Below are 12,473 nucleotides of genomic sequence, written 5' to 3'. Positions count from 1 at the left end.
ACCCATTATCATAGCACATCGGTGCTCACGCTCAAGGAACTCTAATTTTACTAAGTAATGGCTCCATAGCACAAAGGAAATGATGTTGATAATTTGGATATGGCAAAGAGAAGCCAAAAAGTATTTCCTTTAAGTTAAAAAAAAAAAAAATTCTCAACTTAAGAAAAGAAAAAATTTCTATGCGAAGGTTACTAAAATTTATAGTACAATGAAATATTTTGAGAAAACATAGTCAAATAATTTTTAATACAGTATACATTTATAATTTTTTATTTCGTTACTGTTAAATTTTTTACAGTGGCGGGGGAGGGGGTAGGGAGTTCAAGACAGGGTTTCTCTGTGTAGAGAACTGGAACTCACTCTGTAGTTCAGGCTGGCCTCAAACTCAGAGACCCGTCTTGCCCCTGCCTTCCCAGTGCTGGGGTTAAAGGTGTACGCCACCACACCTGGCTGTTGCTGAACTCAGAACGTGCCTAATTTGTAAATTAAAGTTTATCACAGGTGTATGTCCAGGAAAATCATAGCACATCCAGAGTTTCAGAAATCCACTGGGATTTCTGGATAAGGAACTAGCAGAAGGCCAGGCATGGTGGTCCACCATTAATCCCAGCAATTGAGAGGCAAAGGCAGGTAGATCTCTGAGGCCAGCCTGGTCTACATAGAGAGTTTCAAGACAGCCAGGGCTGCATAATAGAGAAAGCCTGTCTCAAAAAATAAAAAATAGAGAGAGAGCGTCTGGCAGAGTGAGACTAACTGTAATTACTACAGTAACAGCAGCAGGCTAGCAACTAGGTTTATAAGCCTGTCCTATACACTGTGGTGAATACACAGGGGACAGGGGGGGTCACCCCCTGGAGCAGTCAGGCACTCATGAGGAAAGACACAACAAACAAATCAGAATGCACAGGTAACATAAGAGAAGGCAGGCCAGTGACTGAGTGACTGCAGACAAATCCGTCATGCACTAAGAGACAGCCTACTAAACACAGATGAACGTGTTCACTCACACGGAAGAGAATTCTGATAGCATGAGCTGGGAGACTAGTACTTCAGGCATGGTCGCCAGCACAAAGACACTGATAAGGAAAAGACAACAGCATGGATAAACAAATCAAAACTAGGTTGAGATTAGTAATAGAAGGAAGGAGAAGATCTGGGCAGATTACAGTTTCTGTAAGGGATCCTTCGTCAGAGGAAGAGTATTTGTGAGAGAAGCCTCAATACCAGACACTATGCTAAATGACAGGTTTCTGGGGGTGTAGCCCAGTCCAGCACACAGCAGACCCTGGGTTCGATTCCCAGTACTGCAGACACCAGGTTGCTCACACAAGAGAGAGCCTCACTCTCTGGCTGCAGGTCAGTTTCAGAAGACAACTACAAGTCTCAATATGCTATATCTTGAGTATATGACACAAGAGAACCCAAATTAAATATATTGACATTTAAGCTATTACCTATTTAATAATAAGTTGGCAAAAAAAATAGTGCTTTCCAACCATTTTACCAAATGGTCTTTCATTGTCTATGAATTTTATTCTATAATTTTTATTTATCATTTTATTCTATCACTTTAAAATTTTTTAATTATATATTTATTTATTTATTTATTTATGTGCGTGTCAAGGGAGCACACAAACTCATATAGGCACCACATTGTGGAAGTCAGAGGACCACACAATGCCTTCACCACTAAGCCATCTCCAAGGCCAGCCCTCACCTTTTTTATCCAGAGATTCTACCAATATCAAATGTCAAAACTGTTATCTTTCAAAAGAGACAAATAAAATTCACATGACTCCAGAGTGTGTGAAGACAAGTAGGTAGAAGATCCTGGCACTGACAGGGATTGCTCCATGGGACTTACTTACTATGAAACAGCTTTTCTGAGTGTCTCTGTGCTAAAAGCAGAACATAGCAAAAGCTAAGTCAAAGGTAACCTGGTCACTTAGACGTTCCCCACCAAGTATTTCAATAGACCAAGGAATGATGTGAGTTTCAGTATACCTAAAAAGACAGTTCAAGACTCTCAGGAAAATCTCCAGCCCCCTCAAAGCTTTGTAAGTTAACTGTATTATATGCTTTACATAGAAAATGAAGCATGCTTTGGAAAGAAATGACTCCATTCACTCCTTCCACACATGCATTATTTCATCTTTCACCCTCAAGAAATCATTTTCTGAGATGCTCATCTGGTCAGTGCTCCAATGTAACCTGCCTAGAGATCTAGGGTGACTTTTTCTCTGGGCAGCAACAAGAGAAGATTGGCAGCCCTTACGTATCTGGAAGGCTCCTCTTGGTTCTGGTCATTCATGTGAGCAGGAACAGTCCGAGTGGCCAGTGGTCCCTCTGCAAAAGGCTTTGGTAGCTGACCTCTGAACTCGGATGGAATGAACCGAAGCTGCCAACTGTCAGAAGCACAAATGAGAAGAATGAGAAATACAAAGCAATCATGCTGCTCAACAGACTTGAAACAAACCACCCTTCACCCCAAATCGCGAGGAAAACCTTCCACTTGAACAAAACATGATTTCTGCTAAAACTTCAACCAGAAGCAGAGGCAGAGGTCACAAGTCGGTCTGAAATCAAGAAATTTGCAACTAAAGGTTTCTCAATCCCTTTACTCAAGTCTCGGCTTCGAAACTCTCAACTAGACAGTCATCCACAGAACAAGGAGAGTGTTAAAATGTTACTATCTCACACACAATTAAAGAATTAAAGCCAACTCATCAGGTGCACAGAAAAAGATGGCAAACACACTAGGAAAATACTATTTTGGTGTGAATAATCCTCAAAAGGTCTTTCAGCTATGAAACGATCTGGAATATAAAAGTCAAAGGCCCAGGTCACCATTTAAAAGACAAGTTTATGACTGATACAAAAATGTTCATTATGTTAATAACAAAACAAAGCAACAACAAAAAAACCAACATTACCAGGTGAGGAACTGTGGAAGTCAGCAACATTACTCATCTTAACCAGTCTTTTTCACTTAAAATGGACCAAATAAGAAAAACACACAAGTCCGTGGTAATATGTTACCACATCTAACAAAGTAAAAAGGATGCCGCCCGTATATCTCAATCATAGCTCTCCCTACTGCCTATGGATCAGTGTGGAAATTTACTACTGAATGGAAAAACCTCCTTTCTAAATCCATTCTTCTTGCCAGGGTCTCTACACCACTGTTAGAAGTGTGTTAACGTCAAGTGCAGAATGATAAATACGTGCCCTCAAGAAGAGCGGCCTGGATGAGGAGCTTGCTATGCAAGCTGGAGGACCTGTGTTTGGAACTCCAGCACCCAGATAAAAGCCGGTGTGGCAGTGTACACCTGTAACCCCAGCACAGCACCGAGGAGACACACAGGAAGATTCTGGAAGGATTGCTAGCTGAAACCCTGGGCTCCAGGTATAGTAAGGAGAAAAACCCTGTCTCAAAAACTGGAGTGGAGCTGGGCATGGTGGCACACATCTTTAATCTCAGGACTCAGAGGCAGAGGCAGGTGGATCTCTGAGTAAGAGGCTAGCTTGGTCTATGTAGCAAGTTCCAGGCCAGCCAGGGTTACACAGTGAGACCGTGGCTCAAAGGCAAAATAAATAAACAAAGAAGGTGAAGAGCAATAGAAGATGATACATGACATCAACCTCTGGCCTCTACACATGAACATGCAAGAATGTGAGTGTGCATGCACACACACTACTAGCAGAAGCCCAGGGACAAACCATTTCACAAATCCTTACACACCTGTGACTAGGAGACATGCAAAGCATATACCTAGATACACCCTGTTTATGAAAAAGAGAGGCAGGTATACAATGCAGATTCTGCAGCAGTCTAAGAAGATAAATTATTCAGTAATTCCTGTAAAAACTCCAAAGAGGGCTGGGAAGACGTCCAGTGTCTGAGTTCAGTCCCAGAACCCATGTGAAAAAGCCAGTTGTGGTGAGGTGTACTTACAATAGCAGTGCTGGGGGGGGGGCAGAAACAGAAGACCCCAGGGTCTTGCTAGCCAGCCAGCCGGCCTAGCCTAACTGGCAAGCCCTGATCATGAGAGACCCTGTCTCAAAAACCAGGGTGGACATGCCTGGGGAACGACACCCAAAGCTGACCTCTGGGCCTCCACACACATTTACACATGGGTGCATGTGTCCCAAATATACACACATATACATACACCTCCAAAGAAAAAAATTAAACCCTCCAAAACAAATAAATCCTAACACAATCTTGCCATAGAATTGCTACTTTTTTATGTAAATTGCTGGGAAACAGGGCTGAAGAGATGGCCCAGAAGTTAAGAGCACTTGCTGTTCCTACAGAGAACCTGAGTTCAGTTCCCAGTACCCACATGGAAGCTAACCACTACCTAACTCCAGTTTCGGAGGACCGGATGCTCTGTTCTGGCCTAGTTGGGCACCAGCCACGCATGTGGTACACATAAACACATGCAAGCAAAACACAGATGCACATAAAAAAGAAGTCAATCTTTTAAAAATAAATAAATAAAATGCTGAGAATTAGGGACTGGAGAGATGGTTTAGTGGTTAAGAGTGCAGGCTGTGCAAGTCTGAGGGCCAGAATTCAGATGCCAGCACCCATATTAACACACCAGGTATCCCATACATGCCTGTAACCTCAGCACCGAGGCGGGCAGAGACAGGAGGATCCCACCAGGGCTTGCTGACATCCAACCTAGTGGGAAAAGAAAAATGGAGGCAGCAAGCTCCAGGTACTGGGAGAGACTCTGCCTCAAAGGAACAGGCAGAGAGTGACAGAAGAGGGCACTCTATGTCCACCTCTGACATGTTTGTGCACACACACATACCCACATACATGCACACATACCATCCCCACATAGAGCCTCCACACATACAGGAATACTATCAATTAAAGGACAACTTACTTATCAGGCAGAAGGAAGCTACTGGGAAACCGATACCATTCTTTTCCTACACAAACATTCACAGGTCTGCCTTCTGGGACAGTGTGGATAGTTGGGTCTGTGGCAATTCGGTAAAATTCTGGATACAAATCAAGGGGCCCATGATATCCTAAAAGGGAGAAGAGTTCATGAAAATCAAAGACGAGGTTCTAGCTTTTAAGTATAATTCATGTTAATATCCCACTATAATCCACATGAAATTTCTAAGAGTGTGAAAGCCCACAGCAACTCAGTGGGAAGCCTGCTCTACCAGCACAGATGTCTCTCTTGGTAGGACAACCACCACAGTGGAGGCCTTATTTGCCACATGGAACTTGCTTCCTTGTTCTCTGTATACTGTTCTACCCTCTAAAAGTTCTATTCTTTGGGTATATTTTACTATTATGACCCCAATACTGGTTATTAGGAAATATTTGGCCATGAGAATTTAACTCCAATTTGCATAACATATATAGGCTTCATTACATTAGCAGCAGCCACTAGAAAGGCTGGAGAGATGGCTCAGCAGTTAAACGCACTGACTGCTCTTTCAGAGGTTCCAGGTTCAATTCCCAGCACCCACACAGCAGTTCACAATTATCTGTAATTCTGGTTCCAGGGAATTCAATGTCCTCTTCTGGCCGTCACAGAATCAGATACCCATGTGGTACCTATGCATTCAGACAAAATACTATACACACAAAAATTTTTTAAACTGAAAAAGCGGGGAGAAACCAATGCTATTGGAGGGGTACATGAAGTATACATGGGTAGTGATGTGAAGATATAGCAATCTTCTCCTTTCAGTCCTGAGATATGGAAGCCACACCCCACTCACTATCAAGTCTACATGCCTTCCCTTTGGGAATGGCCTTTTCCCAGTATAAGCCAACCACATGCTACAAGAAAACCCTAAGGTGAAGTTCTTTGTGAGTGTGGGTTAAGACACTCCCAGCATGTCTACCTCTGAACAGAGCCACAGAGCGAGAGAATGACAAGAGCCCAAACAGGAAGACTGTTCCTAATGCCAGCCAGCTGGACGTCACAGTGTAATGCTCCAGGCGATACCGTTGAAACACAAAGTGGTAACATTTCTAGAAGGAAAGGCAACCATATTGATAAAGAAGATACACATCATCACAGAAGCAATATACATAGCCACACACCATCACAGAAACAATATACACAGACACACACCATCACAGAAACAATATACACAGCCATACAGCATCACAGAAACAATATACACAGACACACACCATCACAGAAACAACATACACAGACACACACCATCACAGAAACAATATACACAGACACATACCATCACAAAAACAATATACACAGCCAAACACCATCACAGAAACAATATACACAGACACACACCAACACAGAAACAATATACACAGACACACACCATCACAGAAACAACATACACAGACACACCGTCACAGAAACACTGGGGATGCAGAAGCAGAACAAGGGGTATGAGGAAGGGTCTAGCATGTGCAAACACTTGGTGTGGTACCTATTCCAAATTTAAAGTCCAAAGTCAACTCCTCTAGCACTGTGTATAGGTCTGCTTAGCCAACCAACTTTCCAAGAATGAACTCTAGTGTCAAAGGAAAATAATGTGCATATTTTTGCTGGAGCATAAAGTTCTAGGTGTTTTTCTTTTTGGCTTCAAGACAGGATTTTACTCTGTATCCCTGGGTAGTTTGCAATATTCTTGCTCCCATCCCTCAAATATAGGATTATAGATGTGAGCCCCAACACCTGGCATCTAATAGCTTATTTTAAAATATTTGAATAAAATTAGTATTTTAGATATGACAATATTATGACAAAAGTTAAAAATGATATATAGTTGCATGTGTGCCTATTAGAATCACAATAAACTTGATATAGTATATGATGCAAAAGTGTGAGGTGTCTTGATGGAAGATGAAATGTTTTTAGCAATTTCTAAATTATCTCACATGAAGTTATATTTTTATAAATAAAGTTATCTTTTAAAACCATCACCCTGATGGACATGGTGTCACACACCATTAATCCCAGAACTAGGGAGGTATTCGAAGCCAACCTGGTCTGCATACCAAGGCTACACAGTGAGACCCCCATCTCAAAATGTGTATATGTAATATAAATATTAATATTATATATATATATATATATATATATAATATCACCCTAACATAGACAAACCTTAAAACATGCCAAGTGAAAGTGGCCAGTCATAAAAGAGCACACACTTTAGGATTTCATTCACATGGGATGTACAGAATAGACAAATTGATAACAAAGGAGATTAGTGATAGGATACTGAGAAAATACCATGACAAAGGGGTGGGGTCAACAGGTAAGGGGCTTAGGGCTTTTGAGGTGATAAAAATGTCCTAGGCTGGCGGCTGCAGACATCTGCAAAGTCAGATGTTAAAGTCACTAAGTTATACACTTGAGAAAGCTGAACTCATAGTTTATGACTCTCACCTACTAAACCTGTTAAAAACAGGAAACTACCTTTTTTTCTCTCCCTGACAACTGCAAAGGTCAGAGACACAGAGGCAATCAGACAAATGGAAGGTTAACTCTGCCAGAGAACCGGCCTGGACCGGCTTGACACCAGGATTACAAACTGGCCATATTGCTAATTGTCTGCTGTAATCCAAAGTCCTGATCACGGCTGACTCTGATCTAATAGCTGCAGAACCCACATTCTGTTTAGTCTGTCCCAGGACCACCCTATATAGTGGTCCACATGATAAGTTAAAATGCGTTAGTAAATGGAGCCTACTGACAAGAGACAAATGATTATAAACATAATCAGCAAACAGTGAAACACGTTCTTATCAATACACAAAGCTTTCAGAGTATGGTCTGTAGCAGGTTTTACGTTATGGATAGAGGTGCTCTCCGTAACTTATCTTTAAGGGTTTTTGTTGTTGCTGCTGTTGGGTGAGACAGGGTCTCACTGAGTAGTGCTGGCTGGCCTGGAGCTCACTATGGAGCCCTGGCTGGCCTGTAGCTCACAGACATCCACCTGTCCTTAAAGTTTTACAAGCAATTGTGCAATAAATGAAACATAAAGAGGCAGACCGACGCTTCCCTAAGACTTACCTGCAGTGCAGAAAGAGCAACGGCACCACAGAGACATATAAGTGGGTACACGGGGAAAAGAAACCGCTCCTCTTTGTGAGGTTGAAGGAAGAAAATTATAAACCAAATGTACATGGGTGCCAAGGTAAGCCAATATGGGTGTCCTAAATTCTGAACTGCAAGACAAAATAACATTCCCCTGTCATCATAAGAGAACCAAACAATATATTGTTTCAAAGTTTGTTTTTATTTAAATTTGATACTATATCCTAGGACATCCCATAAAATGTTTCAGCTTAGGAATTTACCCTCATTCTAACAATGGAGACATCAAACAGAAAGGAACATATTCCTGAGTTCTTCCAAGACATCCAAAGCTTAGAAGAAGGTACAAGAGTTAAAACACACAGGAAAGCACAGTTAATGGGTAACAGAGCTTAATAAATTCTAGTTGGGTAAAGATAAAAGGCATATTGTCCGTAATGTGTCCTGCCACTAAGACTAAAGAGTCCCCAAATTAGCCAAATCCACTTTGAGTAATCCTTTTATCTACACACCAGTGGGTTTGAGGGGGGAGGGGGAGGGAGGGAGGGGGGGGAGAGAGAGAGAGAGAGAGAGAGAGAGAGAGAGAGAAGGAAGGAAGGAAGGAAGGAAGGAAGGAAGGAAGGAAGGAAGGAAGGAAGGAAGGAAGGAAGAAAAGATAAATCAAGTCAATTCTTGAACCCAATCCAGTCTGCTATGTTTTGTTCTGTTGTCCAAACTGGAACCAAACGCCTCATTCTCTGGAGTGCTAGGATTACAGGAGCGTTACCATGTTCAGTAACAGTATTTCAAAGCAAACATAAAAAGTTTCCTGATTATGTTTTCTCTTTATAATACACATCTACTCTGAATCACGAAATTGGAACCAACATGTACTTAAAGACTCTGAAAGGATGAAAGGAATACAGAGAACCACCTGAGCACCTGCTGGAGAGTTCCTGGCTTTACAAGAGCACTGAGGAAAAAAGGCAACCATACTGGGTTGGCATTATCGACAATGAGGGAGGGCTGCAGAAACTGTCAAGAAGTGGACAGACAGCACCCCCTGCTGTTCATTACGTCTACAGCGTGACAGGCAAGAGCCCTCCCAGCTGTCTGATTTAGCTTGCTAGACCATAGGTGCAACCACAGAACTCTTTGGAGGTAAACACTCCTGACCTTGGGCCAGTGAGATGGCTCAGCGGGTAATAAGATTTTCCCTGCCATATAAACTTGACAACCTGAACTCAATCCCAAGATCCCACAATGGAGAGCGAAAACTGCCTCCTACAAATTGTCCTCTGGCCTCCACAATATACACTCCCCCAACATACACATACAAGTAATTTTCTAAATCTTTTTAAATGAGTGAAGATCCCCTCACTGTCTAGACAGCACATGCCATATAAACCATTAACAAGAAAAGCTGAACAGGAGAGAAGGAAAGATCAATCATCTGGCACACAAATCCAACTGAGATGTCTCCTGGTAAATCTTTCCAAATCTCTCATGAATTTCTGCTCAGATCTGTCTTCCACAGGGCAGACACCAGATACCCAGCTCCCCCGCTTGAGAAAACAGCAGCTGTATGACACAGGGTCAGAGCTTGCAGCAACATGGGTGCCACACAGCAGAGGGAGCTGGGAGCATCGGTCCCCGGCAAGACCAGAGCAGCTGCTTTGGTTCCAGCTTCAGAGTGTCTGTCTGCAGATGGATCACTGTCAACAGTCATCCGAGAGCCTCTACAGGGGAATGGCTCAAAAGGGCTGCTCTCCAGAGCTTTTCCAACATCGATGCTTCTCTAGTGATGGTAAAATCCCACTGACCTCCTTCCCTTCACGCAGCGGTTCTCAACCTTCCTAACCCTGACCCTTTAATACAGTTCCTCATGCTGTGGTGATGGCCAGCCATCAAATTATTTCATTGCTACTTCATAATTGTAAATTTGCTACCATTATAAATCATAATGTAAATATCTGATATTCTACCCCAAGGGATCATGACCCACAGGTTGAAAACCACTGCTTTAAAAGGATACAAAGCCCCATCTTGTTTATATCAAACAATTAACCAAACCTTAATATGGGTTCAAATAACCTACAAATACAGACTGAAATCTCAGTTATTCAACCATTTTCAAAGAGAAAAAATGGAGACTAAAATAAGCAGTTTTTCCACTATTTAACCTGTTACTTGCTTTCTGCTCCCTCCCCCGAAACCTACCGCATCCTAAATCACTCACCATGGAATCTCTGCAGCAGGTACTCCATAAGAAAAGTCAGTGGCAAGACCAGAAGCGCCAAAGCAAAGGCAACATTGAAATTCAGAAAACCATTGATTAAGTAGAAATACCATGGTTCTGTACCTGAGGGAGACAAATAGGGAATCATTAGTGATGCCTTCAACACCGGCTACAGTATTTGACCCTTACTGTTTTCTGCTCAAGAAACACTGACAACCCAACACTCAACGAAAATCCACAAGACTACGCTTTCTTTAGTGCTCAGGCATACACGGGAAGCACATGAGCAGAAGACTGGAAACAGACTGCTTAAGATGCTTTGGATGGGAATTATTGGGTTTTAATCATTTCACCTTATTCCTATCGGTAGGAATTTAGTCCATCTTCTCCTCTACCATAGAAGATGCAGAATTCTTCTCCTCTAGAGGGTCCAGTAATTTGGTGCCACTGCAGAAGCATAGGCTCAGCCCTCACCAGGCACTCAAGCTTAAGAGCTTTCATGCTGGACTCCTGGTCTCCAGGAGGAAAACATTTCTGTTCTTCATAATTTTACTAGTCTTAAGTACTCTGTTAAGGAAGCACCAACAACTCAAACAGAAATTTACTATACCTACTCCCAAATGCCATGCCCAAATGGGACAAACACTTTCTCTAGTATTAATAGCTTAAGAGCACAGAGCACACGAAGCTAACAAATCCTAAAACATCATTTGAATTTAACTGCAGTTTCAGTACTCTGTAGACCAAATAACAGATAAACTTGCTTGGAGCCATGCAGCCCCTTGAAAAGTTCAACTCCTATTTTATAGTCACACACATAGGGCACCATGTGTTTCATAAAAGGCAATAACTCAGGGCTAGGGATATAGTTGAGTGGTAGGGTACTTGCCTAGTATGTATGAAGCCCTGGGTTCAGTCTTCAGTAGAGCCAGACACACATACACACACACATACACGTTTGCTAAATATATATTTAGCAAAAACAACAGCTTAGCATGATTTTTGTGTGTGTTTCTGTGTATGTGTGTGTACAGGTGCCCACTGAGGCCAAAAGAGGAAATCAAATGCCCTAGAGCAATGGTTCTCAACCTGGGGGTTGGGAAACCCTTCCACAGGGGTTGCACATAAGATGTCCTGCATATCAGATAGTTACCTTATGATTCATAACAGTAGCAAAATTACAGTTATAAAGTAGCAATGAAAATAATGGTCAGGGGTCACTACAAATGAGGGACTGTATTAAAAGGTCACAGCATTAGGAAGGCTGAAAACCACTGCCCTAGAGCTACAGGTGGTTTTAAGCTGCCTGTCATGGTGCCAGGAACCCAACTTAGATCCTCTGCAAGGATAGACATTCTTAACCACTCAGCCATCTCTCCAGCCTTCCCAGCTCCCCTACCCATTATGGTCAGAGACTCAGGTCCTGCTCAGAACTCAAAGGATTCAGAATGAACTAAAATGGCTGAAACATAAGTCTCACTCACACTAGTATTTATTCTATCCTTAGACCTGAAATATGAACTAGCTCCCCTCCCTGCACATTTACCATTTTCTCATCTGTTTTCCTTCTGTATGATCACTTCAATCAGGCAGTGAATGACACGTGTAGGTTTTAATCAGTGTGTGTTGTGACATCTGCCTTACACCATAGCAATTTCCTGCTATCAGCTTTGCTTACAGGGTAATCAGGAGGCAGAGGCAGAATCAGAAAAACCTGACTCTTGTAGCTTGCACAGCAAACTAAGGTTAAATTAAAATCATAACGCTAGAGACACTTAGATGAGTAAGAGGGAAGCAGGTCTACTGTGGAAAGGCCCAACCAAGTTCAACTGTGCCCCCTCTGGGGAAAGCTCGTTCCTATTCAAAGACAACTAAAGGGCTAGGGACAGAAGTCCTGTCCCAAACAATTCGTTCAGGACATCTTTAATCTTTCATTTTTTTCCCATTTAATCTCGGAGTTGTAGAAAATCTCTGGATGGTTATATTTTCAAGACAGAAAAATGTCTTCTCTGGGTTTCAAATTAGTGACTTCACAACATCGAAGCATCATAATGTTGGTCCCTGAGACTAGCCAACTGACAGCCAACAAGCATTTTAAAGTAAGTTACAAGTATTTTTCTTATTTGGTATCAAGAAAAATCCCAAGTCAGCACTCTATTGGGCCCAACCAAAGCAGTTCTAAGATCTAACAGTAA

The 12,473-nt window shown here is 42.1% G+C and overlaps 1 protein-coding gene across 4 annotated transcripts in view; it reads right to left on the bottom strand.

The window, feature by feature from the left end:
- Alg9 (ALG9 alpha-1,2-mannosyltransferase) overlaps positions 1-12,473 on the bottom strand; it is a 65,903-nt gene that overhangs the window by 29,837 nt on the left and 23,593 nt on the right. For all 4 annotated transcript variants that reach the window (XR_008222811.1, XM_052760226.1, XM_052760232.1 and 1 more), the window contains exons 9-13: positions 10,279-10,401; positions 8,037-8,191; positions 5,884-6,013; positions 4,902-5,049; positions 2,276-2,405 (exon numbers count right to left, since the gene is read on the bottom strand). Coding sequence is in view for 3 of the 4 variants with exons in the window: in XM_052760226.1 (XP_052616186.1) it covers positions 2,276-2,405; positions 4,902-5,049; positions 5,884-6,013; positions 8,037-8,191; positions 10,279-10,401 (686 nt within the window). In the remaining variant the exon portion in view is untranslated. The remainder of the gene's footprint in view (positions 1-2,275; positions 2,406-4,901; positions 5,050-5,883; positions 6,014-8,036; positions 8,192-10,278; positions 10,402-12,473) is intronic.

This window comes from Peromyscus californicus, unplaced genomic scaffold, assembly GCF_007827085.1.
Source record: "Peromyscus californicus insignis strain IS unplaced genomic scaffold, ASM782708v3 Scaffold_11__1_contigs__length_118956290, whole genome shotgun sequence".
In the NCBI taxonomy this organism is placed as follows: domain Eukaryota; kingdom Metazoa; phylum Chordata; class Mammalia; order Rodentia; family Cricetidae; genus Peromyscus; species Peromyscus californicus.
This window is presented reverse-complemented; position numbering and strand designations above follow the sequence as displayed.